Genomic DNA, 26,323 nt, shown 5'->3' on the forward strand with positions numbered 1-26,323 from the left:
TGAGAGTAGAATGAAATTCATCTATGCATCTAATAACAGCAGATTCTTCAGAACACTGTTTACTGAGCTTCCAAAAAGAAACATTTGATTCAGTTTCACCTGGGGGAGTGAGAGAATGAGAGAGAGTATTTCAAAGTATTAATTGGAGAGCCTGAGATTTTAAGATTAACATCTCCTGATTGCACCTCCGACCAGTCAAAAAACTAGTGTGGTTAATATCTGCATCAAACAGGTTAAAATAGGAAAAGGAAGGGGTTAAAGGGTGTAGGGGTGAATGAGATGCTCAAGTTGTTTGCATTAATTCAATTTAGTATTACACTGAAATGTAGAATTCATAGAATTACACTGTAATGATCTCAGTACTAGGAGAGGTTTTGGATCAATTGCAGACTCTAGAAGACAAGAAAATGGCAAGTGCAGTACTCCTTAAAATAGGAGGAGATGGAGTAGGGAATTAGAGAATTTTAGTTTCTGGAGAAAATAGTGAGCAAATGCTTGAATTACATGGAAGTAGCTGGGGATGAGATTGAAAGATGGACTAAGTAATAACAAATTACATTAAATCAATCTTCTTTCTGTGGAAAATGTAACAGGTCTTGTAGCTAGTAGATTAACTGTGTCTTGAATTTAGTGCACATCTTTTTTGATTGTGTCTTACCTGGCTTTCCCACCTCTTAGGCTAGAGCGTTTGTAGAGAGCACAATGGCATTATAGAAGAAGCAGTTTTCAGAAGTCTTGTGGAAGTAAAAACAGATCTCAGTAAAGTCGGTTAAACAATTAATGTTTGTTGGAAGGTTAGATGATGAGTTCCACTGGATCAGTTATGTATATATTTAATGGTATTTAGACAATACACTCCATGAAGATCTATGCCTTGATGCATACTTTGTGAACCTGTTTGTCAGGAATACTACAAGTAGGCTGCAGTTTTGCTAATTTCAGGCTGCAGTACCATTAAAGACTTGCTCACAGAGTGTTTATTAAACTAGGTTGCTAGTAGGTACCAAATTCCTTGGGAACAAACTGACTAGTGAGGCTGCATGGGGAAATTAAGTATTTTTCTCAAGTGCTGTGGATGCTTTTCTAAAGACTGCAAATGATGCCTGGTAGTGGTGTACATGAGACCAATATCTTGTTGCTCCTATAAGTGATGATTTTAATACTTTCTTCCTTCCCTGTGGAGTCTTTTTTCCCTTCTGTAGCTGTTGGGGTACTGAAAGCTCCCATGGTGAGAGATGGTCACTGTTGCATATAACTTGTAGAGAGGGCCTCTGCTGCTCCTGTGACATTTTTTCTCTGGAGAAGGAAATTATGGACTACGTTAAATCTTTCACACAGTAGTGACAGGAAGGCCCTTTAGATCTTGCATGGGTAATGAGTGGAGAAACCATTAAAAAAGAACAAAAGACCCCTACAAAAACCTGTTTTTACATAGAACAATACTCACCTCTCCCTTTGCTCCCTGCAATCCATTTTCCTTGACCCTGCTAGCTTGAAGAGCACATGATGAAGTAAAATCGCTCTCTTCTTTTCTTTAAAATGAATAAATAAATAATTTGACAAGTCTTAGCTTCTTGGCTGTATAAGTTGAGTTCAGCAGATGCGGAAAATGGAACTGATGACATAATTAATTAAATTTGCTCCAAATCTTAAAATAAGCATAAAAAAAAAAATCTATACGAATGTTTTTCTGAATTGTTTGCCTCACAGTAAGTATTTGCATCCATCACTAATGTTTTTAGCTCAAAGTATTTTCAGTTAAGAAAGTCTATTTTAAGACAACTTTCACTTGCCGAAAATGTAGATTAATGAATATTTTAAGAAGCTTTTGTCATAGTATTTTAAGGGTTCTTTTTGACTTCTGCAGTGCCTTCTTCACTGTGGTGTAAAGCAGTAACTTTAATGTAGATCTTTATATGTGATATATAGCATATAACGTACAGTTGAAATTGTGAAACCTTTAATGTAGATCTTTATATGTGATATATGGCATATAACGTACAGTTGAAATTGTGAAACCTAGTAAATGTATTTTTCTTATTCCATGCTGCTGTTCCAAAAATGATATTTCAGTGAATATACATTAATATCATGAATTTGTTAGCATGAAAGGAAGCAGCGGACCGTGAAAAACAGTCCTATAAATTAACCTAGCTGAATTCTGTTGCCTTTGAAAGTGTCGACAATCCAATTGATACTAACCACAGGATCCTGCGGAGACTGGTCTACACAATTAACTGTTGGGAACGGTGTATCCATGGGAACAGCTATTGCTTTCATATTGCCTCCATGCTATGCAAATTATTTCCTGTTTTCAAGAAGAAGTTTCACTCCTACCCTCACAGAAAGATAAGAAAACAAGTCAAGAGTTGTAGTATAGTTTGAGATGTGGTATTTCTGGACATATAATATTTTGTTCTGGTTACTTTTATCCCTTTGAAGGAAAGACTATGGCTACTCTGTAGGGAAACATTTAGCCATTGGTTTTGTAGATTTAATCCTGCATGTTGACTGAACTGGGACCTTGGTGGAGCTCCTCTTCTTAGTGTGGGAAAACACTTGTTCTCTCCTCTCAGTAGGAAGCATTCGGTAGTGTTGAGGCCCATGAGCAGGAGCAATTTTACAAAGATGGAAATTAGCGAGTTCAATCTTGTAGTTTCAGTAAATTAGAGTATCCCCAGATACTTGAAATGTGTTAATATAAACATATTCACCTTTGACAACATTGATTTTTTTGAAACTAGGTTGGAACAGACAGTGTATTTTATTTTCTGCTCAGATTTTAACCTCCACTTCTCACTTTATTTTAGGGAAGCAGATATTTAGCAGCAAAAATGAATTTAGGATCAGCGCACTGAAGTTTCACCCTACAGAGTCAAATATTTTCATTTGTGGAGGGTTCAGCCCAGAAGTTAAAGCTTGGGATGTAAGGACTTCAAAGGTAATGGAAAACTTTCTTGCTCTTTTTCTTTTAGGATATTGCCCAGGTTGGAGGAGCTGTACATTTCTAAGCTGCTTTTGATGAAATGTTATTCTGAAGTATTTTGCTTTTCTCATTGATTGAGTTGCCATCTGTTGCTACGTACCTCTGTAATGTTTTTGAAGCACAAAGAGGAACATTGTACACAAAAAATATGGGGGTTTTGGCTTACGTAAATATGAATAGCATATAACTGAATTAAGTAAAGTCAATAGCTCACATCAGGACTGTGAAAAAGGCAGTTATGTACTAGGAAGCAGTACAGCTACCTTGGTCTTCAAGCTCTCAGGTGTGGGTCAGGGTGTGTGTTCCTGTACCTTTTGTGTAGAATCCTGGAGTAATTTTTACATTTGTGAAAGGGCACAGGGAGGCATGTATAATCTCTGCCTTTAGTTTATCCTAAGCCATGCAGAACGGTGTGTTCCCAGCTGCCATTTAGAGCTCAGGTAAGAGCAGTCCCGTGTTCTGCCGGTGGAAGTGTAAGGCAAGCTGACATCCTCGTGCACAGAACAGCTCAAAGAGCAGCAGTGACTGTAAAGTGAGTAGTTCTTTGTTTTCCTTTGAACTTCTATGTGGGTAGATCCTACTCATTGTAGTTAGCCATCTGTTTGCTCTTGAGGGTGACAGAAGGGATCTGAAAAAGATGATTGCTTATCCAAACTCTGTCTCTGTCTTTGGTGTGCTAAGAATAGACTAAGGTGTAGGATCTATTCCGCAGGCTTCTGTCACATCAATAAATTCTTACAAGAAAAACATTAGTAAGTACATCTCAAGGATGCTAAGTCTGAGGCTACTCTGAAGATAAAGTTACTGTGAGTTTTCAAGGTACTGTCCTGGTTTGAAGTAAAACAGAATCAATTTTCTGTTCAGTAATTTTACATTTTAGCTAGGCCTCTTCTAACTCTCTGAAATTAACAGCATATTGTGGAGAAAACTGCTCGTTCTCAGTGATAAGACCAATGTTTGTGCTACATGCCAAGGAATGGTATGCAGAGAGGCCCTTGCTTATACTTATTGCTATAACAACCAAGGTCAGCCAATCTCGTTATTTGCCCTATTAGAGGGTTGGAAATGGAAAAACGTAGAGGGGGTCACATCTGTGGGGAGGAGCGGACAGGACCGGTGACCCAAACCTGGGGTATTTCATCCCATGTGCCCCATGCTCAGTACAAAAGCTGAGGGATCAAAGGGTCAACTCTCTTTCTTCCATGACTGATGTCCAAAGAGGACTCTGTCTGTTCATCTGCCTTTGATCCCGATCCGTGTGTTCCTGACTCCAGAGCTGTAACCCCATTCCCATCCATCGCTGAGTCCGGTGTCTGCTGGAGACGTGACTGTCATCCTGGGAGCTTGATATGGTTTTGTATATATTGTACCTATTTCATTATTTTATTCTTTTTGATTTTATATTAATTCTTTGTTAAAATAGTTTAGTTCATTCTGAACTTCTAAATCTCCTTATCTCTTCCTCTCCTCTCTTTTGAGGGGTGGGGGAAGGCCATCTGTCAGGCTGGTTTTGGTAAATTCAGCCAAAACCACGACAGTTACAGTGTCACCATGAAAACCCTTCTATATGAAGTCTGATGGGATTTATTTCATCCATCATGTTTGTATGGTGGCTAGCTTTCCTTGATAAGCATATGAAGAGATACTCAAAGCACAGTTTTATGAAGGAAGGTGATTCCAGTTTTAGATTGCAAAAATTGTAAATACTTATGGTAAAGAATACCTATGTAACGTTTTTTTAAAGCGATGAGACTTTCCATAGTAACTCTTCCTTCCTTCCCCCTGCCTCACACTGGTATACAGTACTCTGGCATTGTCAGTAAGTGATTTTGTTATACTGTCTTTACTGTGGGCAACTTATGAAAATATATATGACACAAATAGGAAATAGTACCAGTTCAAAGGGTATTCATTCCAGGTAATCAGAGGTAACTCTTTAAATTTACTGTAGAACAAAAACATCATTCTTTTTCTGGCAGGTGGCTGGAGAAGCAATACTAATAAAAGTCTTCTCCCCTGAACACCAGGGTCAGTGATTTCGTGGCATGGAAATGAAGTAGCAAATACCATTGTTCTCTCTTGAGATTCTCCTAACAGTAGACCTTAACAGAGGGGAGGAGGTGCAGTCTGTAATTGAACACTTTTTAGCATAGAGAAGCCATTGTATGTCATGGTAGGATGAACTTCCTTTAAAAAAGGCTTCAGGAACTAAATGAGTATCATCTTTTAAGGCTTAAAGATGGTTGACTGTAGTGTCAAATTTGAGATATTTGATCCCAGTCAAGGAGAAGATGGCAGATGTAGGTGACAAAACATTCTTTCTGAGATTTTCTGACTTGGTGCAATAAGCTTTCCTGTAAATGATATTGTAGCAAAGCCTGATGATGGTCTAGTTGTGGGCAAAGCCAGAGCCATTCTGTCTTTCACCCCCTATAGTTGCTTTATAATGGATTTTGCATTCGTGTATGTCTATGAGTGACTGTCTCCAAGAATCCTGTAAAGATAATTTTTCTCTAGATTTGAAATCAACTTTGATTGATGAGCATATTAATGCCAAATATGGCCATACCTCCAGCTTGCATGTGTCAGAGGTGCCCAGTCTCTACAGATGGAAAATAACTGATTCTGTTCTATAGTAAAAATAACCTAAAAAGCATGTTGCAAAAATGTGCCCATCTGAAAGGTAGCTCACTGTTGGATACAAGCTATGGAGGAATATGGTTAGAAATCTTGCATAAATAGTAGGAGGCAATCTAAAATATTGATAATGGTGAAGGCACTATAGTTTCAAGGAAATAGAAGATTCATTTACAATGGATATTTACAGTTCAAGGGTTATACTTGAATGAGGGTTTTTTTTTAGCCCACCCATTAATATCTTCTGTAATTCTGATAAAATTATCAGTACCCTGGTTTGAGATAATCTTCTGGTATATTTTATATCTGTAAACTAAGTCTGCCAAAATCACAGCGGAAAACTGCAGTTTCCATTTACCATTGTGCAGCTGTAAGAAACAATAGTTATGCTTGGGATCCCTTTCGTGTAGGTTGCAGGGGGTCATGTATAAGCTGCGCCTGTGTCGGTGTGCAGAGCCAGTAAACATCTGTAATTCTGATAAAACTACCAGTACCCTGGTTTGAGATAATCTTCTGGTATATTTTATATCTGTAAACTACGTCTGGCAAAATCACAGCGGAAAACTGCAGTTTCCATTTACCATTGTGCAGCTGTAAGAAACAATAGTTATGCTTGGGATCACTTTCGTGTAGGTTGCAGGGGGTCATGTATAAGCTTCGTGTGTGTCAGTGTGCAGAGCCAGTAGTGAACATTTTAGGTGACAACATGTATGATTCATTCCCAGAGGACAGACACCCTAAAAGCCATTTATGTCTATGTAGAAGTGAAACGCGCCTGTGTCGGTGTGCAGAGCCAGTAAACACTTTAGGTGACAACATCTATGATTCATTTCCAGAGGACAGACACCCTAAAAGCCATTTATGTCTATGTAGAAGTGAAACAGGAATACTTAACATATTATTAATTTCACTCTACATTCAGTCTAAAACAGCCCCCATGTTTTCTGCTAATTAGAGAGTATATTATCTTTATGAGATTCAAACTTTTCTTTTTCATCTTTATGCTTTACTACTGTGGTTTTTTTTGCATCCTTGCTTACTGATCTAGGTATGGTGCCTTTTTCAAATGGCTGCAATGCAGGGAATTTGTCTTTCCATGGCTCATCCTCTGTCCAGTATTAATACTGTTACTGGAATAGAGGGTACTCATGATTGTTACCTTATGATTTTTTTCTTTTTGACTGAGAACGTTGCTGTTGTATGCGATATGTCACAACATTGCACGCTGTGACATCCTTTGATCTCATCTTATGACACAATTCCTCAAGAGGCAGTGCTTTCTGTGGCCAGGATGCTATATACAGCAAAAATGAGACTAGCAGAACAATGCATTTTTATCTCAGTGACTAACCATCCACTCATTTTGCAATGCTGAAGCTCCAGCCTTGGAACCTGCCTTAAAGAGCTGTTGATCACTGGGGAACCCACACTGCCCTTGTCTCACTGCAGGACACTCCAGTGCTGAGAAATAGTGTGTGTACCTCTATTTCAGTAAGCTGATGCTAATGAGAGGTAAGGGGAAACATCCCACCGTATTGCAAGAGAATAAATAAGTGATTGAATATGTGTTCTGACAGGTGAAATAGGAAAGGTTCTAGGCTTGGTAAAACAAAAAACCCAGCCTCTTTCTTTTGCACGGATCCTGTTCTGGGCTCTCTCAGGAAATTTTTAGAAGCTGTTACATGCATTGTTCATTAGGAAACAATTATATTAATATAGAACTTCATCAGTTGGAAAACTAGCCAATTAAGTAGCACATGAGGAATATTAATTTCAATAACGAGCAGAGTCTAATCACCTTAGAAAGGGGAAGGCTTGGGTTTAGCCTGGTAACAGATATTGATCCTTTTTTGTTTGCTTGTTTGGCATGTTTGCTCATTTGAAAACCGTTATTTTGTATGTACTGTGTTTGTCTAAAGCAGCAGTGCGGTTTACCCTCTTACTCTGAAACATTTCCAAAAGGGGGAGAGAGAGTTTCTATTATCCTTTGATTGATTTATTTTTTTTCCCATCTGAGGTAGCTGTAGCTCAGTGATGGGTGTACTGTTAGACACGTATATTTGTATTAGTTTTAAAATTGTAAGTACTGTATGTGTGTACTGAGTGCATATGGAAGGTCATAGTTGAATGGAGAAAAGGGGTGAAATATAAAAATCTGATTTGATTGCTTATGGCTGCTTCTTGCAGAATGGCAAGTATCACCTATGCATCATTTCTGCAAAACAACGTAGTTCAATTTCGAACTCTCAGCCACAGAACGATATGTTGGTTAGGCACGAATCATCAATACCATCAATATCTCATGTCTGATTCTCCCTTGCTTGGGGGATTTCAGTGGATTCTTCAGGTATTCCTGCTTTCAGCTTATATTGTTACCTTTATACCCAAGATAAAACAAGCATGCTTTCAATCTTTTCCATCTTACAAAGCTATGGCTGTATTCAAGACCGGATAAAGTGTCCTGGCCAATATTTTGAATTTTATCCTTTTCTAACAAGTGCCATTTGCTCTTAACTGAAATAGATGTCTGAGGTCTCTTGCCACTTCGTTTCGGTTTTGATGCAAACAACCTTAATATCTTTCAAGTGCTTTCATCCTAATTCATTACAAGATTTTCCCGTTTTGCCTGTTTTTTCAAGTGTGTTAACCTGTCATTCAGCTTGGAACGATGTGTGGGTGAACTAATGATTCTTTTTGTTCCCATCATCATACTCCTGATAGCCTTTTCAGGCTTTGCAGCTTATTTTGTCAATAGATTGAGCACCCTAAATCAAGAGCTTGAATCTTGTTACTCATTGCATCAGCATTCGCTGGTAATTCAATTTCGGAGGTCATTCGTTAGGATGTACTCCTCTGTGCTTTGACAGGCTCTCCACTTCCACATCTTAAATTTAACTATGTGAGGCAAAATGATAAATATATCAGGAAATGAGGTAATTTTTTTAGTGGAAATACAGAGCAAAGTGTCACAGAGATAGAGAGAATGACTAATAACAAGAATATTGTCCAATTGCACATACATCTGCAGTGGTTGAAATGGGCTGCTTTATGCCAGTATGCCACACTGGTGCTTTCTGCTGATGGAAAATGACATACAATAGCTGATAGTGGTATTTTTCCAAATTAGATTTTTCCAAATCTTGCTTTGATTTTGATGGGCAACTAGTTTTTATCAGGAACATAAATTTATGAGCATAATTTACTAATATTTATGGATTGAATGTGGTATAAAAATTGGATTTCTAAGTCCCCAGAGGAAATGTATGAAGATAGGTTTATAGTAGGCCATTAATCAGAAAAGCAGACATAAAAAAAAAAGGAGGAATGTTGAAAGACATGTATTGCTAACCCTGTTCTGTTGAGCAAATAGGCAAAATGAATTCAAATGTAGCATTGGGTACCGAGAAAGATAAAGAATGAAAGAACAATATGGGAGTTAAAATCTTCAAGATAAAGCTAAGCAATATACTTCAGAGAAATGAATGGATGGAACAGCTTGTTAACTGCTCAGTGAAATGTAAAGGATACAGGCATCTCAAAATTACAGAGACAAGTAATCAAAGCCTGGAAAAAAAAAAAAAAGAATAAGAGGCAGTTGAATAGCATGTAGAGATTTATTATAGTGGTATTTCTTTCTGTGTGTGTTAAACCCAGTTTTGTCTCTCCGGTGAAGAGATTATTCTGGAGATCTTATATTGTGGTATAACTGATTAAATTTATGAAACATTTGGAGAATGTTTATAAAGACTTTATGAAAAGACCAGAAACCTTGGAAGTGAGCTGCTATGTTTAAAAAAAGAGATCTCTGCAATGTTGACTGAGGAGAGAGCATCATATTGAACAGCTCCCATGGGATCCATGGACCTCAGAGCTGAACCTAGAAAAGCCTTGTAAAAAGGTCTGTAAAAAGAATTGTGCAATAATGCTCAGACCTTAAAGTAGTTATGTATTTTAGAAGTACTTCCTTTCTCTGAGCTGTGGAAGAATTTATTCAAACATTCAGTTGAATTACACAGTCACTCTCTGTTTTGGCTGATCTACATTAGCTTTCAGACAGCGGATAATATATGTTCCAACCACTTATTCTACCTGAAATTTTAATATTCCTTGAAATACCACAGAGAACAAAGGATTGAGACTTGTATCCTTTAGCTCAGCAATGAAGCCTTTATTGTGTTCCAAAAGAAAATATGGCTATGGCTAATTTATTTTTCTTTTTAATATGGATTTCTAAGCTTCTACATTTGCAATATCAAAGCAAGACTACAGGTGTAACTGTCTTGTCCTGATAATACTTTTAAAGGAGCTAAAGTTCCTTATATCATAAGTGAATTCTCAGGCTGAATTGAAAAGATTTATTTACAGGTGTCAGCAAGGTTTGCATAGTGCAAAGCAGTTACCAGTACTGGAGTTAGCAGATGCTAATAACTCTGCTGAAAGGACATACAGCACTCAAGAGCTTGCATCTCAATGTATTCATTTAAATTTTCTAAATGTATCCATATAATTATTTTTGAGGTTTGCATATTTTACCTTTTATTTACATTCTGCTTTGGTTGATGAAACTCTTAACATTTTGTAAGCATTCAGGAACCGTTTCTTTATCATGTGCGTACAGAAATGCAGGGAACTCAAAAGGTAGGGGAATCTCTAATATCTTTTGGACTCTGCTAAGAACAGAGGAATAATTTATTCAGCTGTTTTTGATCTCCTTTCTGTTGATGTTCATGTGTTCTGTCTCACAAACCACCGAGGCCCGCTGGAGCTTCGCCAAGAGCTCTCTGCTACAGCTGTCAGAACAGCAAGTCCTGACGAAGCAGCACGCAGTAATCTGGAGAGGGAATAAGTGGAAGGTGGCAGGGCTGTGGCTCTGATCTCTAAGCAATACTTGAAGTTCTTAGACCTCCATAAATGCAAATCCACTACTTATGTTAAAGAGAGGAAGGGCATCAAGCAGTGGAGACCCAGCAGCACGACCTGACACAGCCACAGAACAGAGTTTGAAGGAAAGATGAGTTGAAGATATAAGTGAAATAATAATTTTTAAAAATAGTTAGAAGAGTGAAGCAAAGGTAGATAGTGTGAAACTTGCTTGAGGTCATTCTATGATTGACACTCTATGAGGTTGTTCAGCCTGGAGAAGGGAAGGCTCCGGGGAGACCTTATAGCCCCTTCCAGTACCGAAAGGGGGCCCACAGGAAAGATGGGGAGGGACTCTTTATCGGGGAGTGTAGTGATAGGATGAGGGGTAATGGTTTTAAACTGAAAGAGGGGAGACTTAGATTAGATATTAGGAAGAAATTCTTTACTGTGAGGGTGATGAGACACTGGAACAGGTTGCCCAGAGAAGCTGTGGATGCCCCATCCCTGGAGGGGTTCAAGGCCAGGCTGGATGGGGCTTTGAGCAACCTGGTCTGGTGGGAGGTGTCCCTGCCCAGGGCAGGGGGGTTGGAACTAGACGATCTTTAAGGTCCCTTTCAACATAAACCATTCTATGATTATGTGATTCTATGATTTCTTTGTTAGACTTTGGTAGAGCAATTAAAGAAACTAGCAGCAGGTATTGTGAAATGAGAAAACTAACTAAAGGGGAGATCTCAAAAATGGAAACCAACTGGGAGCAATTTAGTGAAGTGCATCAGGAATGGCTCCAAACAGAGACAACATTAAATATTTTATTTTTGAAGAAAGTTTGTTACAGAAAATAGTGTGCTAACACAATCAATAATAATAATAAAATAGAATAGAATATCATGCAGGAAAGATTGCAATGACTTCAAAATTGAGTTGAATACAAATGAATGCACAAGTCCAACCTTTTGGGCTTAATAAAATGTTGTCAAGACATAAGGAAGATTTCAAAAAAGTTGAATACAAAGTCAGTCTGTTGGAGTTATGGAAAAAATTAAGGAAAATTTAAATTTTAAGATTTACAAATAAGTCCCATTTTTGAAATTGAGGTATTATAAGCTATTGAGCAAATTCGCTAGAAAAATGGTAGAACCAGTTATTTTTAGCTTTCAAAATTAGTCTAGAAATGCACTAGAGAATTTTTATTATTAACTGAGGCCAAGGCAGAGTAACATCAGGGTTGTTTTTTTTCATATCTTGGTGTATTATTCTGGAATGAACACTGTTTAGGTAAAAAATTGCAACTATCATTTAAGCTTTATGCTTAAAAAGAAAAAAATGAAAGAGATGCTCTTTATGTTGTTGAGCTATTTCTCCATACTTGAGTTTATAAAGAAATAGGCCTAAGCCATTAAAGCACAGTTAAAAAAATTAATAAATTTAGAGTGCAAGTGCAATGCATTTGTTTCCTTGGAAACATTCTATTGCAATTTCTTTCAGACGAGATGCAGTCATTTTAAGTAGCATGTATTTAGGAGACCTAATGAATTTGCCTCTGGATAGCATATAAATGCGAAAAAAGGGTGCTGAAATTGGTGAAGCTACTTGCACTTCTGGTTTCTATAGAAACAGCCAATACATTGTCATGTACTGGTGGTATTAGGAAGAACAATGTAATTAAAATAAGATGATTTATTCAGCGCTTTGGAACACTAAAGTTATTCTTCTTGCACTGTAGGAAAAATCCTTTCTGAATCTATGGACAAAAGTGTCAAAGAGATATGGTGAGGGTACATTTGTACTTGCATAATGTCATTTGTTTTTAAATGTTAATATTCAGGTTTCCTTTCTGAGCGTGAAGGCACTTTTTATGTGGTCACAACACATATGTGAGCCGTCCTGCTGTGTTTATTTGGAAACCTCACATGGTGGTATCACAGGTGAGAATCATAGACCTGTCTCTGCATATAATATCTCCAGGAGTAACTGCTCCTGGAGAGACTGAAATTGGCCAGGAAAAAACCCCATGCCTCCTTCTGCTGTGAGAGTATTCGAGTGAGAAGCTGTTGGGTAACAGCAGTTCTGTTTTCAAACCATTTCTAGACAAATTTTACACCCCCAGCAGCGACCAGTATGCATTTAAAAAAACAAGAGTATGAAAGCACAGCAAACCTTTTTATCACCATTCCCAGAAATGGTTACTCAGGCCTTTCTGACTTACAGTTTGAGGACTTCCTCCACCACAGCTAGCATCTTTGTCTTTCGTGGCGCTCTTTGGGTTTTCATGCTGTGGAATTGGTTGTTCTTGATTAAATTTTTTTTCTAAACACCTGCAACATCCTGTAGTAAGGAATTAATCAACTTAAATATGCCTTGTAAGAAGAAGCATCTCTCTCTGTGTATTTTGAAGCTCCCTTTTGCTGGTTTGGAATCTAAATTCTTATAATGGAAGAAACCATTCATGTTCTCCATGCCGTTTGGACTTTATATCCAATGCTCTCAAATTCCCTTAGTAGTCTCATTTCTGGACTGAAAAGTCCTATATTATTGCTTCTCATAGAAAAGCCATTCTGTATCTTGATGTTCCTTGTTTGTTTCCTGTATCCAGGTTTCTCTGCTTATCCTATTTCAGATGGGGAGATAATTTTAAACAGGATATCTGATGGGAAAATGTGTTTTTTTCCTTCCTGATAAATAGTCAAAGATTTCCATCACAAGATTCTTCTCAAGCGATCAGAAAGTGATTTTACCAAAACCAGTGTACATTGTTCATACCTAAAGTTTTATCAGTCCACACTGGATTCAGCTCAACTGCTTATTCATTTTAATCAATCTCCCTTTTCTTTAATTATTCTCAGGACCTCTTGATAATCTTGAGTTATGTCTGAAAACAGAGCAGTTACAAACAGGAAAAACTTAAATAGAAAACCAAAATATTTTTTTTTCAATAACATAAAGAGAAATACATTACTCATTAAAATACTTTGAAAGAACATCAAATTGTAGCATGCTTGATCTTCTTCCCTATGATGTTCTCGTGTGTTTTGATTAAAACTGCCATTAGAGCTTTCAGTTGGAGATCAGAGACATAGATTGGATTTGTCGTGTGGTTGTGGCTTTGTTGTGAACATGTAGCTAAAAAGCAAATAGGTGTCATCTGCCTCAACACCTTACCCTATAGAATAGATCAGCACAAATGGCTTGCACTGCAGTAGATAAAAATGCTTGTATTTTATGCAAAAGAAGCTTTCTTTGAAGTTGAAATGCACTTTTTATGACTAGTATAGGTGTAGCACTGTTTCAGAGAGGAAACTCAAATCGGTCCCCCATTGCATTAATTACCCAACATGCCAGTAGGAAGGAGCAGTTCCATACCAAAGCACACAATCTAAAAACATAGGACAAGCAGTAAAATTAAAAAGCTGGCCATTTTACAGGTTGGCAACTGAGGCACTGACTCATCAAGAGTTTTTTTCCATGACCACCCAGAGTGCCTGTGGTCTTAATAGAGTTGTTTTGAGGCTTTATCTCCTGATGCTCAGGACAATGACTATAAAACAATGTTCCTCTCTCATCACTTGCATAAAGTTTGAGGAGAATTTAGGAAAGTGCAGTGCACACAGGCTGCAGGTGACCAGCACAGGGCAGCAGCTTCTGTATTGCTTGTGTGGAGGCTTTGAGCTTTCTTGACAAACTAAATACCAGGCAGTCCGTGTGCTTTATGCAGAGAAGGGCAATAGAACATCCGTCTGAAAGATATGCCTTGAATTCAGCATCATAGCATGCTTTCAAATCACCAGAACCAAAAGAATCTGTTTGAAACTGATTTAATTTGCCTAAATTACCTTTCTTGTCGAATGCCTGCAGCCATGAACTCCTGCCTTAGTGAAGAAGCTTTATTATTATGTTGGATTGTGTTGACACCAGAAACTATTACACCTTCCTTTGAAATTATTTCTTTTATGTCCAGAAAATGCTTAGATTAAAGAAGTGGACTGTGGTTTTCCAAATGCTTAAGGGTGATAAATCTGCAAATAGAAAAAGAGCAAAAGCTGTTATTAACACACTAAAGCCAGCAGGGTAGGGAAACTGGTGCTTTCCCTAAGCAAATTCCTCGGGCATGTCAGGAATTAATTGTCTAAGGTAGAACAAAGCAGGTTTAATTATGAGTACTTTTCTGAGCAGGGGTGTTGCAATTAGTTATTTTTGAAAGCTATCTTTATGGGGGAATTTAAATACTACGTATATCAAGTTCCCAACTGCTATTCAAAGTGTTAATTCATTGTTCTCTGAGTCAGTTCTTACTATGTGGTTTGAAGATTAAATAGCATAGTTTTTCTAAGGTATGTATCAAACATATAGACAAAGATGGTCTTTTGTACTAATTTTTATTTTTCTGTTGCAGAGCTAAGATACACAGGTAATTTGGTTAGATATCCTATTAAATAACAGACAAGCAAATATATTTAATGATTAGCCATAAAAAAGGTTCAAATTGACAGTGACAGTTTATGTAAGAGCCCGATGAATTCAGCAAAATTAACAGTATGTTCCCATTACCGACTTCACAGTCCCTTCTTTTTCCATTACTGAGAGAAGACTTGCTCCAAAAATGTGTTAAGAAAAAAAAGTCACAAACCTCAAGCCTATCCCCTTAACAGTGCTGGACAGACTGTATGTATGGATACGTAACTATGTGCATTTCACAAGGGTTTTTTAGAAGCTGAGTATATTTGGGTTTGTTTCATCTTTCAAATAAGAAAATATTAAAGAATCACTACCTTAAATTACCATTTGGGAATTTATTACCTTTCATTGCTCTATATTGTTCTTCTTCCTTTCCTGGCAGCAGTTGGCCTTTATTTCTGCCTCTCTGTCCCTGTTTCTACACATTTGTGCTTCTCCACTCTCTGATCTTCCCGACGCTCCGATTGGGACTTGTCACTTCTGTGAAGGTGCCTGCTGCGAAGGAGCTGCCTCTTTCAGTCTGTTGGGGTGGTAGAGCCTTTTGTGTCCCCTCCTCTCAATTTACCTTTATTTCAGTTCTCCTGCAGTTCCTACAGCTGTCAGGTTTCTGTATGCTTTTCCATTTCTCATTCCAGGCAGCTATTATGAGTTGGGTATATATTGTGGGGTTTTTTTAGGGTTGGTTTTGGGTTGTGGGGTTTTTTTTGTACAGAATAGCTTAATTTTCTACTTTACTAATGAACTATGGGCTTCTTTTTATAACTCTGTGAAGAAATAGCTATGCATGGTGATTTCTCCATAGACAAAGCAGAGGCTATAAATATGCAAATATCACTTTTGGCTTTACAAAGTTTAATCGCTTTGTATATTATGCAGATTCCTAGGCTGAAAAATCTGACTAGAGCAAGCAACACATCCGTATATTCACTGCCTTAAAAATGCAGGCGGATTGCTGAAAAGCATGCCGGGTTTTTTGAGTCTGCAGGTTTACATCTTGTTGATGTTATTACAGGGTGTGTAGGGTGCTTGCAGGACCGAGATTCTTCACTGAATGAGAACATCGCGTTTCTAAACCCTACGTTTCACAGAGCCTGTGAAAATCAGTTGGAGCAGCTGCTGCTGCCACCCTTCTACACACGGAGATCACAAGAAGGCAGAGCTGGAAGGGACCTCAGGAGATTGTCTAGTGTATCTCTACCCTAGAGCAGGATCAGCTAGTTCTGATCATTTCCAAACAGCCATAGATTTTTGAGCTTGAAGCGAGAAATCAAGAAGTTCGCATGTTGTCTTTGATATTTGAAGTGATTTTTCTTTCATTGGTTAAGTATAAAACAGAAGTATAATCCAGGAAAATTATTTTTTTTAAAAAACAGCTGTGTGCTTACAGTACCTGTCAGAGCTCTAGCCCTGATCTCTGCAGCCATGTGCTGCGTGAAGGGTGTTAGACAGGCGCTGAAATGCCTCACAAAGTTGGGAACTGGTTCAGTATAATACTTCAAGCCCTCTCTCTGCTCAGCTGGTATTTCAAGTGAGGTTAGAAGAAGGACTAACCTCTGAACACTCATTTGGAAGTGCAGGCTGCTATGTTTCAGCTATCTTGGAGAGAGAGATTTAGATATTAATAACCAGGAGTCTTCCAGTGTCCTAGTTTTAAGGATCACCATATTCAGAGAGATGGATTGCTTTGATCTGGCCACTTGCCTTGAAGTTTCTCTTCACTGGAGGCAAATCAGAGAAAAAGAAAGCAAAGGTATTGATTCACAAAATTCAAAGTAGACAACATAGATGCAGAATTTCATGAAGAAAGGTGGAAAAAAAGGAAATTCATATTATTCATGTATTCCTTAGAATAATTCAAAATCTCTCCTACTTTTTAAGATCCAACTCACAGGCTGTTAAAATATTCAGAATCCTGTGGCTGAGGACTTATCTCTGCAGGAATCCAACCCACTTTGGTATAAGTCCTGAATAAGGATCCAGATTTGGGAACTCTTGTGGTTTTGATTTGGGAAGGAGATTTGGGAACTTTGGTATTTCCTTTTACATCACAAGCTTCTGTTGAGATTATTCATATGCATTAATTACATGATGGGAACTAGTGGATGAGACACATTATTTACTCGTGAGCCCAGATGTGCTTTGAAGTACTAATGACTTTCCCTGCTGCCCTGCATTTTCGGCAGAGTGGCAGAAAAAGCCTCTGCTTCAGCAGAAGCAGCAGAGACTGCCTCTTGCCACGACAGTCAGTAGGAAGATGAGGTGGGAAGCATAGGATTGAATCCCCTGTAGACAAAGGCAGGATCCTGGCTGTGTCCTTATAATGCTGAACTGGATGGAACTCCATCCCTCGCTCCCTGGCAGCCCTTTAGAAGAGTAAACTCTGCCTGGGTTTCTTTTTTCAGGAGAGAGTGTCAGACCGAGTCCTTCATGGGACCAAGATATCTTCTGCAGGGGAAACACCCTTCTGCTGAGCACATCCATGTTGGCCTCACAGGCAGTTTCTGACTGAACATACAAGCTTTGCTCCCTTCCTGTATGGTCCTGACACTGGGGTCTCACCCATTGCAAGTTAGGCAGTGACATGCAGCAGCATGGGACCGTGAGAGTCTTGAATCATCAATTTTACTCATCCCCAGTCGTAAACAGTGATTTATAAACAAGTCCAGAATTACCAACAAGAATATTCACTTCCTGCCATGTGCTTTTCATACCTGTAAGTCCCAAATACTCACTGACCTAATTACTTTCCCTGGCTCTATAGCTATAGCAAAAATACCAAAACTGTACACTCCTGAAGTTTCCTAGAAGGAGGAAGGGACAGATCCTCAGACTGATCCTCAGAGTGCTCCGAGTTCATAAAATACAAGGGAGTCTGTGTAGACCCAGGTCCCCCAAAGCTTTTAAGGGCAAAAATACCAAAACCGTACACTCATGAAGTTTCCTAGAAGGAGGAAGGGACAGATCCTCAGACTGATCCTCAGAGTGCTCCGAGTTCATAAAATACAAGGGAGTATGTGTAGACCCAGGTCCAAAACACTGTGGTGTCTAAAGCTCTTTTTGGTTCTAATGCTAGTTCCTTGGGAATTTATAACAGAATCTTATGTATATGTAAATATAATACATAAATTGTACAAACTGATACTTTCTTTTATCGCATTTAGTTTTCCTGTGTGTGCACTCTTTACATATATTAACAAGTACACTAGTACTTCAACATTTAAAAATTAGTTACTTTTTCACATTTTAAAATAGTATATACTTTGTTGGAGATGATAGTTATTAGTACAAAGAGAGAAAACATAAGTTATCATGTTATAATCCCTCAAAAAATAACCTTTTTTATCCACTAGGTGTTAAGAGTGTACAAAGCTGCAGTACAACAGACATTGGATATACTTTTTCTCCCTGAAGGAAGAGAATTTCTTACAAGCACAGACGCAGTGAGCCGGGACTCAGCTGATCGTACCATTATTGCATGGGACTTCCAAAGTGCTGCCAAAATCTCCAATCAGATTTTCCATGTAAGATTAACAATTAGTATTCTTTGGATTATGATTTAGTATTTCATACTTGTCAACATCATGAAAAAAAGCTTTTGATTTTCTGCGAGATCGTTGTGTGGTGTATAAAATGTTCTGAATGTAAGTTGAGGGCTTGCTTTATTTTTATATTTTATATTTTCAAAACACTTATTCTTAAAAATGACCTTGAAGACTGTCAGGTCTCCTTGTGTTAAAAATATTTACATTTCAGTGCTCATTCACTGACATCTGAGCTATATTTAGGTAAGGCCATTGCAATGCCATTCTAGCTTGCCAGTGGTGCATGGCAGTAGTTGCTATAGTGCCACATCTCCTTTCCCACACTTTTTCATCAGCTTTAATGAGGGCTACTCACAAATTGAGTTTAATATTCGCATAGTAATAGCAACCTGCTACATGCATATGGATATCTAGTTCAGCATAATCACAGAGGCAAAATTTACTTTTATCAGTTCAGGTGCAGTATTTCTCTCAGTAATCTATCCAGGCAAGACATTTAATGGACTAAATTGTCTAGAAAGGCTGACAGCTTCAAAGGAGATTACCAAGAAAGTTAATAGATAATTCCAACTCCCTAGGCCTTTTTTGAAAACCCAAGTCTAATATCCTGTGTAATGTGATATGATTGGATTGTATATAGGTGCTTTTTGGTTGAAATGAACAGTTCCCTACTGACAAGGACATGAGGCTGATGATCTCGTGGGATTGTTTCATGTTCAATTTCCACAGTTATGTCTTTGCCCAATATTGGATCTGTCAACATCTTGGATAGGCAACAGGAAAAAAAAAGGAAAAAAAAAAAAGGAAAAAAAAGATGTGAATAAAGTACACACCAGTCAGGTTCAGTATCAAGGAGTGAAAAACAACCAACCAATTTTTTTCTCCTTATCCCCTGCTAAACAAACAAACAAAAATCCCCCCACAGCCTACCATCTGATGACTAAAACAAATGAACAAACAAAAATCCCCCCACAGCCTACCATCTGATGACTTACAGCATCTCTGAAACGAACCGTTTTCTCCCTTTTCTGCACTGTGAATAAACAAAACTAGGTGGTCATTTTGGAAACTCTGCTTCGCTTTTCTGAATTTCACCTCTGAACCCTTCAAGGCGAGAAAGAACCCCTGAGCTCTCCAAACAGATCAGATCCCCACAGGATCTTGTCTACTGCTTGTCTGCATTAACAAATCATAGAATCATAGAATCGTTCTGGTTGGAAGAGCCTTTAACATCATTAAGTCCAGCCATTAACCTGGCACTGCCAAGTTACTGTTACACCATGTCACTAAGCACCACATCTATGTGTCTATTAAATACCTCCAGGGATGGTGACTCAACCCCTTCCTGCTCCAATGCTTGACAATCCTTTCAGTGAAGAAATTTTTCCTAATATCCAATCTAAACCTTCCCTGATGCAATTTGAGGCCGTTTCCTCTTGTTCTATCGCCTGTTACTTGCAAGAAGAGACTGACCCTCACCTTACTACAACCTCCTTTCAGGGAGTTGTAGAGAACGAGAGGGTCTCCCCTCAGCCTCCCTGTCTCCAGACTAAACAACCTCAGTTCCCCCAGCTGCTCCTCATAAGACTTGTTCTCCAGACCCCTCATCAGCTTCACTGCCCTTCTCTGGACACTCTCCAGAACCTTGATGTCTTTCTTGTAGTGAGGGGCCCAAAACTGAACACAATACTGCCACAATGGTGTCCAGTGGTCATGGTCAGCCTGGTGTCCTTCATGTGCAGACACATCCTACAGCCAAAGCTCTCTTAACTTGTATTCCTGGCATCAAACTTCAGCACTGTGTCTTTGGATTAGGCTGAACGTAGAATACATTTGGACCTGGTGGAAACGTGGGACCCTCACCTTACTACAACCTCCTTTCAGGGAGTTGTAGAGAACTAAACAGACTAAACAATCTCAGTTCCCCCAGCTGCTCCTCATAAGACTGGGTCTCCCCTCAGCCTCCCTGTCTCCAGACTAAACAACCTCAGTTCCCCCAGCTGCTCCTCATAAGACTTGTTCTCCAGACCCCTCATCAGCTTCACTGCCCTTCTCTGGACACTCTCCAGAACCTTGATGTCTTTCTTGTAGTGAGGGGCCCAAAACTGAACACAATACTGCCACAATGGTGTCCAGTGGTCATGGTCAGCCTGGTGTCCTTCATGTGCAGACACATCCTACAGCCAAAGCTCTCTTAACTTGTATTCCTGGCATCAAACTTCAGCACTGTGTCTTTGGATTAGGCTGAACGTAGAATACATTTGGACCTGGTGGAAACGTGAGCACAGTTGATTTCTGGTGCTCTCACCATGCTGAGTTTTGAAAGGAATCTTAATTCAGTCTTAAATAGGAACACTAGTGTAAAGCCAAGTGTTAATTTTTGCAGAGACTTATGACTTTACAGCCAGCAGCAGTCTACATGGCAAATCACTGTCGTAAGTAACTTCTGACATAGTTAGCTAATAATGATTAATTTTTCTTTTTTCTTTTTCTTTTCTTTTTTTTTTTTTTTTATATACGAGTGGAGCAGTGAAAGATGTCTGTTTAAATGGGATGATTTCTATTCCTGTCAGTGTGGCCAGAGCCGAGAAGATGGAGGATTTGATGACTGTACAAAGTAGCATGGGAGGCACAGTATGCCTTTGGAGGAAGGGATACAGGAGCATTTTTTTTTTTTTTTTTTTTTTATATACGAGTGGAGCAGTGAAAGATGTCTGTTTAAATGGGATGATTTCTATTCCTGTCAGTGTGGCCAGAGCCGAGAAGATGGAGGATTTGATGACTGTACAAAGTAGCATGGGAGGCACAGTATGGCTTTGGAGGAAGGGATACAGGAGAAAAGGATTCACTTTCATATTCAAACTTCAGTTTCTCTTGGGCAGGAAGAGGATGATTGAGTACCATCAGTTTGGAGTTACCTTTCTGCAGTATAATTATGTTCAGAGTGAGATTTTGGTCAATATCTAGAAAATCAGGGTAGAGATTTGATTTGATATCTGTCTCGGGTGTAGGACTTTCAGTAGATTGTAATAAGTTAAGTATCTTTATGTAATGTATACTATGGAGATGACTTCTGTATACTTTGCCTTTTATGGTCTTTCAAATTTCAGGTTAAAAAGATTTTTTCAGATGAATCACATTATTTTTCTTTAAAATTATTTTCAGGAGCGTTACACTTGTCCAAGCCTGACCCTGCACCCGAAAGAGTCTGTGTTTGTTGCTCAGACGAATGGGAACTACATGGCTTTGTTTTCTGGCCAGCGACCTTACCGAATCAACAAAAAGAAAAGATACGAAGGACATAAGGTATTCTCTTTCACTGGGAAGCTAGTATCCAAATCTAGAAGGAAGACAGATCGCAAAATACCTGTGCTTTTTAATATGTAATAGTGTTTGATTATAAATCAGTGATAGATATTAATTGGCTTCATTTGCTTTCCTGTGTGCCAGTCTATTTTAAATCATATGCACTCTGAAGAAAATAGTTATTAGAAGACTTATGAATACTTAATAGCTTGATTAAATAAGGTTGTGTTATAGCTGTGTCTAAATAAACACCTGGAGAAGTCCTTGGTGTATATTTATTTAAAGATGCTTTTTTTTTGGCATACCATATTCATTTTCAGTATATCACAATGAACTTTTCTAATCAGCATCAGGAGTTACACTGTTATTGGTTTTCACAGGTGGAAGGATTTGCAGTGGGCTGTGAATTTTCTCCAGATGGAACACTTTTGGTGACGGGAAGTTCAGATGGCAAAGTGTTTTTCTACAACTATCATACTGCTAGGATTATTCGCACTTTGTCTGCACATAAAGAAGCTTGTGTGAGTGCAATATTTCACCCAGTCTTGCCATCGCTCCTCGCGACATGTGATTGGGCTGGAGAAATCAAGATCTGGCAATAACAAGCAGAGCTACTTTTCAGGGTGTCTCCTGTAAGTCTGTCAAAGGCACAGGGAATAAACCATGGTATGCAATGCGAAATTTTGTTGTGATGTGTTGTGAGCAGGAGAGACTTTTGTCTTACACATCTAAGTTTATGCTTTCGTAATGCAGTTAAGATGGTCTTGTGATTAGCAGCTGAGCAAAGAAGTGGTTCTTACTCTCTCCACCAGCCCCAGTGACAAATTTCTGCCCTTTTGTGTCAATCTTCTGGTGCTTATCTAACCCCACCCTGGTTTGAGTAGCTAAACTTGAAGAAAATTATCGCTCATTTGAAGCGGCTTTTCACTGCAGCTTTCTTAAACCAGGTTTTCACTAGTTTAGCTCCCTTACCTGGTCACTGAAGACTTAGACAATCAATGTGTAGTTCTAGGCAAAACAGCTTCCACACACAAGAAGGGGGAAGGTGGCAGGGCAGGCGGGACAGCTGCTTTTGGAAATGGGTGGCTATTCCAAGCTGAGCTTACTGCAAAATGCTTTCTGAGAGTGCCAGGGAAAGGTGTGCCAGATAACTTGAAGCTAATATTTAAGTCAATAAGTTTGTGTTCTTTAAATCCCAACACTTAAACTTGGGCTTTAAACTTACATTTATGACTTATGTACATAAACAAAGCAAAAGTATGTGTAAATATTTTTAATGAAAAAAATAAATTTTCTTTTTATTATATGGTGTCTGTATTTCACTGTTTCACTTCCGTTATTCTCGACAAGGTGGTACTCAAGACTGTAATGGAATTGATATTTGGGAGAGGAAACAATGAATATACTGCCCTAATTTATTGCCAACACCTGCATTTCTCCGTACCTCTTGGTGTCACTTACACACAGAAAATTGTCATCACGCAACACAGGGGATGTTCTTTGACACTCAGACAGGAGCTGGGCTATTCTCCAGCAAACAGAAAATTCATTAGCCTGTAACTGTGTATTTACATATGTGTACATTGTTTGTAAATGTATTTTAAATTTGCATTCTCTACACTTGTATTGCTTGGTTCTGTAAACCACGCATTTTATACGTGTGTGTGTGTGCATGTATACATATACGTATTGTTGAAAAAAATATGTACCAAGATATGGATCCATGGTTATATTGTTTGAAGTTAGGACCAAGATATTGTGGCTGAGTGGTTTTAATCATCTTATCAACAGTTATAGCAGGTTTTAACACAGGGCATTAACTTGTGAACCGTGCAATATAGTGTGAGTAACATTTTTTTTTTTGTTCCCACAGACCATTCTTAATTTCTTTCTTTCTTGTTCAGCAATTAGCTGTTTGATGAGAGCCTGGATTTTGTACTTCTCTTGATTTCTCAAGCCAGGTGGACCCTTTCAATGTCAACGAGTGCAGTGATTTGATGAGTCCTAATTCAAGCTGTGAGATCTTCATAAATGACAGAGGGAGTTCAGCTGAAAGTAAGGTAGTAGTTGCCCATCGTTGGGCAGGTTGAATCACAACAGCCTGGCATTTTCTAAGAGAGTGGATCTGTGTCCTTCTCTCCAGGTATTTTAGTTCCAACCTAGATGATTCTGTGAAAATGTGCTATTGACACTTTAAAACTGCTGGCAGCCAGTAATGTCTATATGAAGGATGGGCAGCACTGTAAGTATGCAATGCATCCTGTTACCTCCACAAGAGATTATCTGTCTTTTATTAAATACAGTATTGAGAAAGGCCTCTGAAACAAATGTGAGCTCATGGTAGAAATGCTTTATTGGATGAGGCTCCAGCCTAATTGATGACTGCTCTGTATCTGAGTGAGCTCTTGGCACATTCAGCCTCAGCTGGGAGCATCTCTGGATAGAGTGACAGAGAGCAGTCTTTGGGAATTGTTGCACATATTGTGTAGAAAAGCAATTGCATTTTGTAATATTACCCATGTTGTTGCTTAAGTTTAACTTATGTCCTGAGGCATAATTCTGGTGTCGGACATTTATCCCTCTGAAATCATCTTGGAAGCATAAATTTTAGACTATTTGGGGAGAGGGGAAGCTTAAATTTTGTTACAGGTAGTAAAGAAAAATAAAAGAAACTTGACACTGTATAATCTTAAAGAATATTAAATTTGGAATTGAATTTGTGTCAGATTTCTAAGATGGCTGGAGTTTTAATTACTTACGAGATCCAGCCAAAGGTTTTATAATGCAATGAAATTATGTTCACAGCATTATCTTGTTAAAATCTCTTTCTAATATAAAACTGATTAAGACACAGACTGAAACTTAATCATTGGAAATATTTTAACATAGTGGTGTCAATTAAGTTTTCATTATGATTCAAAGACAAATTCTTCCTTGTAATCTTATGTAATGAACTGTAATCAAAAAATATCCACATAGCTCCATCATTCTGCAATTACCGAATACTGTTTGGGCTGCAAACAAGAATTATTATGGTCAGATGAAGGTTTTAGAATGTAATGAATTGTTAGTTAATTAATTTTATTCATAAAGTTGTCATCTAGAAATGTTTGAATCTTGCTTTAGGAGCAGTTCTTCTAGCTTTATATAGAGCTCTCTAGGGCATTGGATATTACAGCCAAGGCAGAGATCTTCAACATTTTGAAATGGTCTAGGCTGCGTAGATAAACAAGCCAGATTCATTTTAATCTATTTTGTACTGTACCAAAAAGTAATAATGCCAATCTCTACGACTTTATTATTTGCTACTGGAGCGTTATTAATTTGGGGTGTCAGAGGATGCAAGCTATTCAACTGTCTTTATCTCAAAAACCTGCTAATTAGCAGATAGTTATTAGAATCATTGTGTTCACTCAGCTGAAATACTGTTGATGAGTCACTCTGTATTTCAACTATAGGCCTAATCAGAAAAATAAGGTATGGCATTACAATGGGATGACTCTAGGGGACAGGCAAATGTAAAGGTACAGCACTATGGCAGAACAGAACAAACCAGGAAGATCAAAATATCTTGGGGTCTGAAATTTTCCTGATATATGGGTTTGGACTGCATTCAGCTGAAAATATTTGCTCTGCTTGCTTCAGCTAACCTTCATCTTGTTCTCTTAATCCCAGCTCCTTCTAGCCACTGCTTGCATCCTCACCATTTAATTTTCAATTTTTCTGTCCTTGTTTCGGCACCTTTTCTTCTGCATTTAAAAGTGTAGTACCCTATATGCTTGCACTACATTCATCTTCCCTTCAATAAATTTCATTTTGCTGTGCTCTGACTTGTGGCTTTCAGGCTTTCATCCCAGCTGTCATTAGAAAGGTATCCAGAAATCCCAGAGCATTTTGCACTCTGTTCTTGCCTTTCTCTGTTTTCCAGTTTTAATGAGGGTTATTACTTTCGGAGATTCTCTTTTTCTTAGCTTCTCTTCTGTCTGTTTCTCCTTCTTGCTTTGATTACTGCTTTACTGTCTTGCAGATCCTTTCTATTTGAGCCTTTCCTACAAGGCACCTACATTGGTGTTTTAGTTTGTCAGAAATGCACTTTTGGGGGAAAAAAATAACAGTAACAATAGAAATCTCCCAGTTATTGCCACTTACAATACTTTGGTTCACAGAGTGCACAAACTGCATTTCTTTCAAATGAACCTAAATGAGAAGGTCCTCCAAATCCATATTTAACATGTCCCAGCTGGTGGGGCTAGACTGGAGATAATTCAGAGTATCCTCTGCCCCCAAAATGCTGCATTTTCGTAAGTGAGACAAACTCTACAGTTTTACTCTTGTGCCTTGCTACTTGCTAACGTAAATGTAGCCTCAGGAGTTTCAAAGAGTCTTTGGCATTTTCCCCTCTCTTTGATAAATCTCTCACCTATCTCTTCATGACTCACCTCTCTGTGCAGAGTGGTCGTACGTCTGATGTTTTCACACTTCAAAGAGTGGAAATGCAGGAAATTAAATTAATTTATGAATGGAAAAGAACTTG

At 38.4% G+C, this 26,323-nt stretch overlaps 1 protein-coding gene across 3 annotated transcripts in view; it reads left to right on the forward strand.

The window, feature by feature from the left end:
* WDR25 (WD repeat domain 25) overlaps nucleotides 1-23,031 on the forward strand; it is a 71,138-nt gene extending 48,107 nt beyond the window's left edge. For all 3 annotated transcript variants that reach the window (XM_014957616.1, XM_014957618.1, XM_014957617.1), the window contains exons 4-7: nucleotides 2,811-2,941; nucleotides 18,292-18,462; nucleotides 21,649-21,789; nucleotides 22,170-23,031. In XM_014957616.1, coding sequence (XP_014813102.1) covers nucleotides 2,811-2,941; nucleotides 18,292-18,462; nucleotides 21,649-21,789; nucleotides 22,170-22,391 — 665 coding nt within the window. In that variant the 3' untranslated portion in view covers nucleotides 22,392-23,031. The remainder of the gene's footprint in view (nucleotides 1-2,810; nucleotides 2,942-18,291; nucleotides 18,463-21,648; nucleotides 21,790-22,169) is intronic.
* The last annotated feature ends 3,292 nt before the right edge of the window (nucleotides 23,032-26,323 follow it).

The sequence above is a fragment of the Calidris pugnax genome, unplaced genomic scaffold (genome assembly GCF_001431845.1).
Source record: "Calidris pugnax isolate Ruff unplaced genomic scaffold, ASM143184v1 scaffold211, whole genome shotgun sequence".
Lineage (NCBI taxonomy): Eukaryota > Metazoa > Chordata > Aves > Charadriiformes > Scolopacidae > Calidris > Calidris pugnax.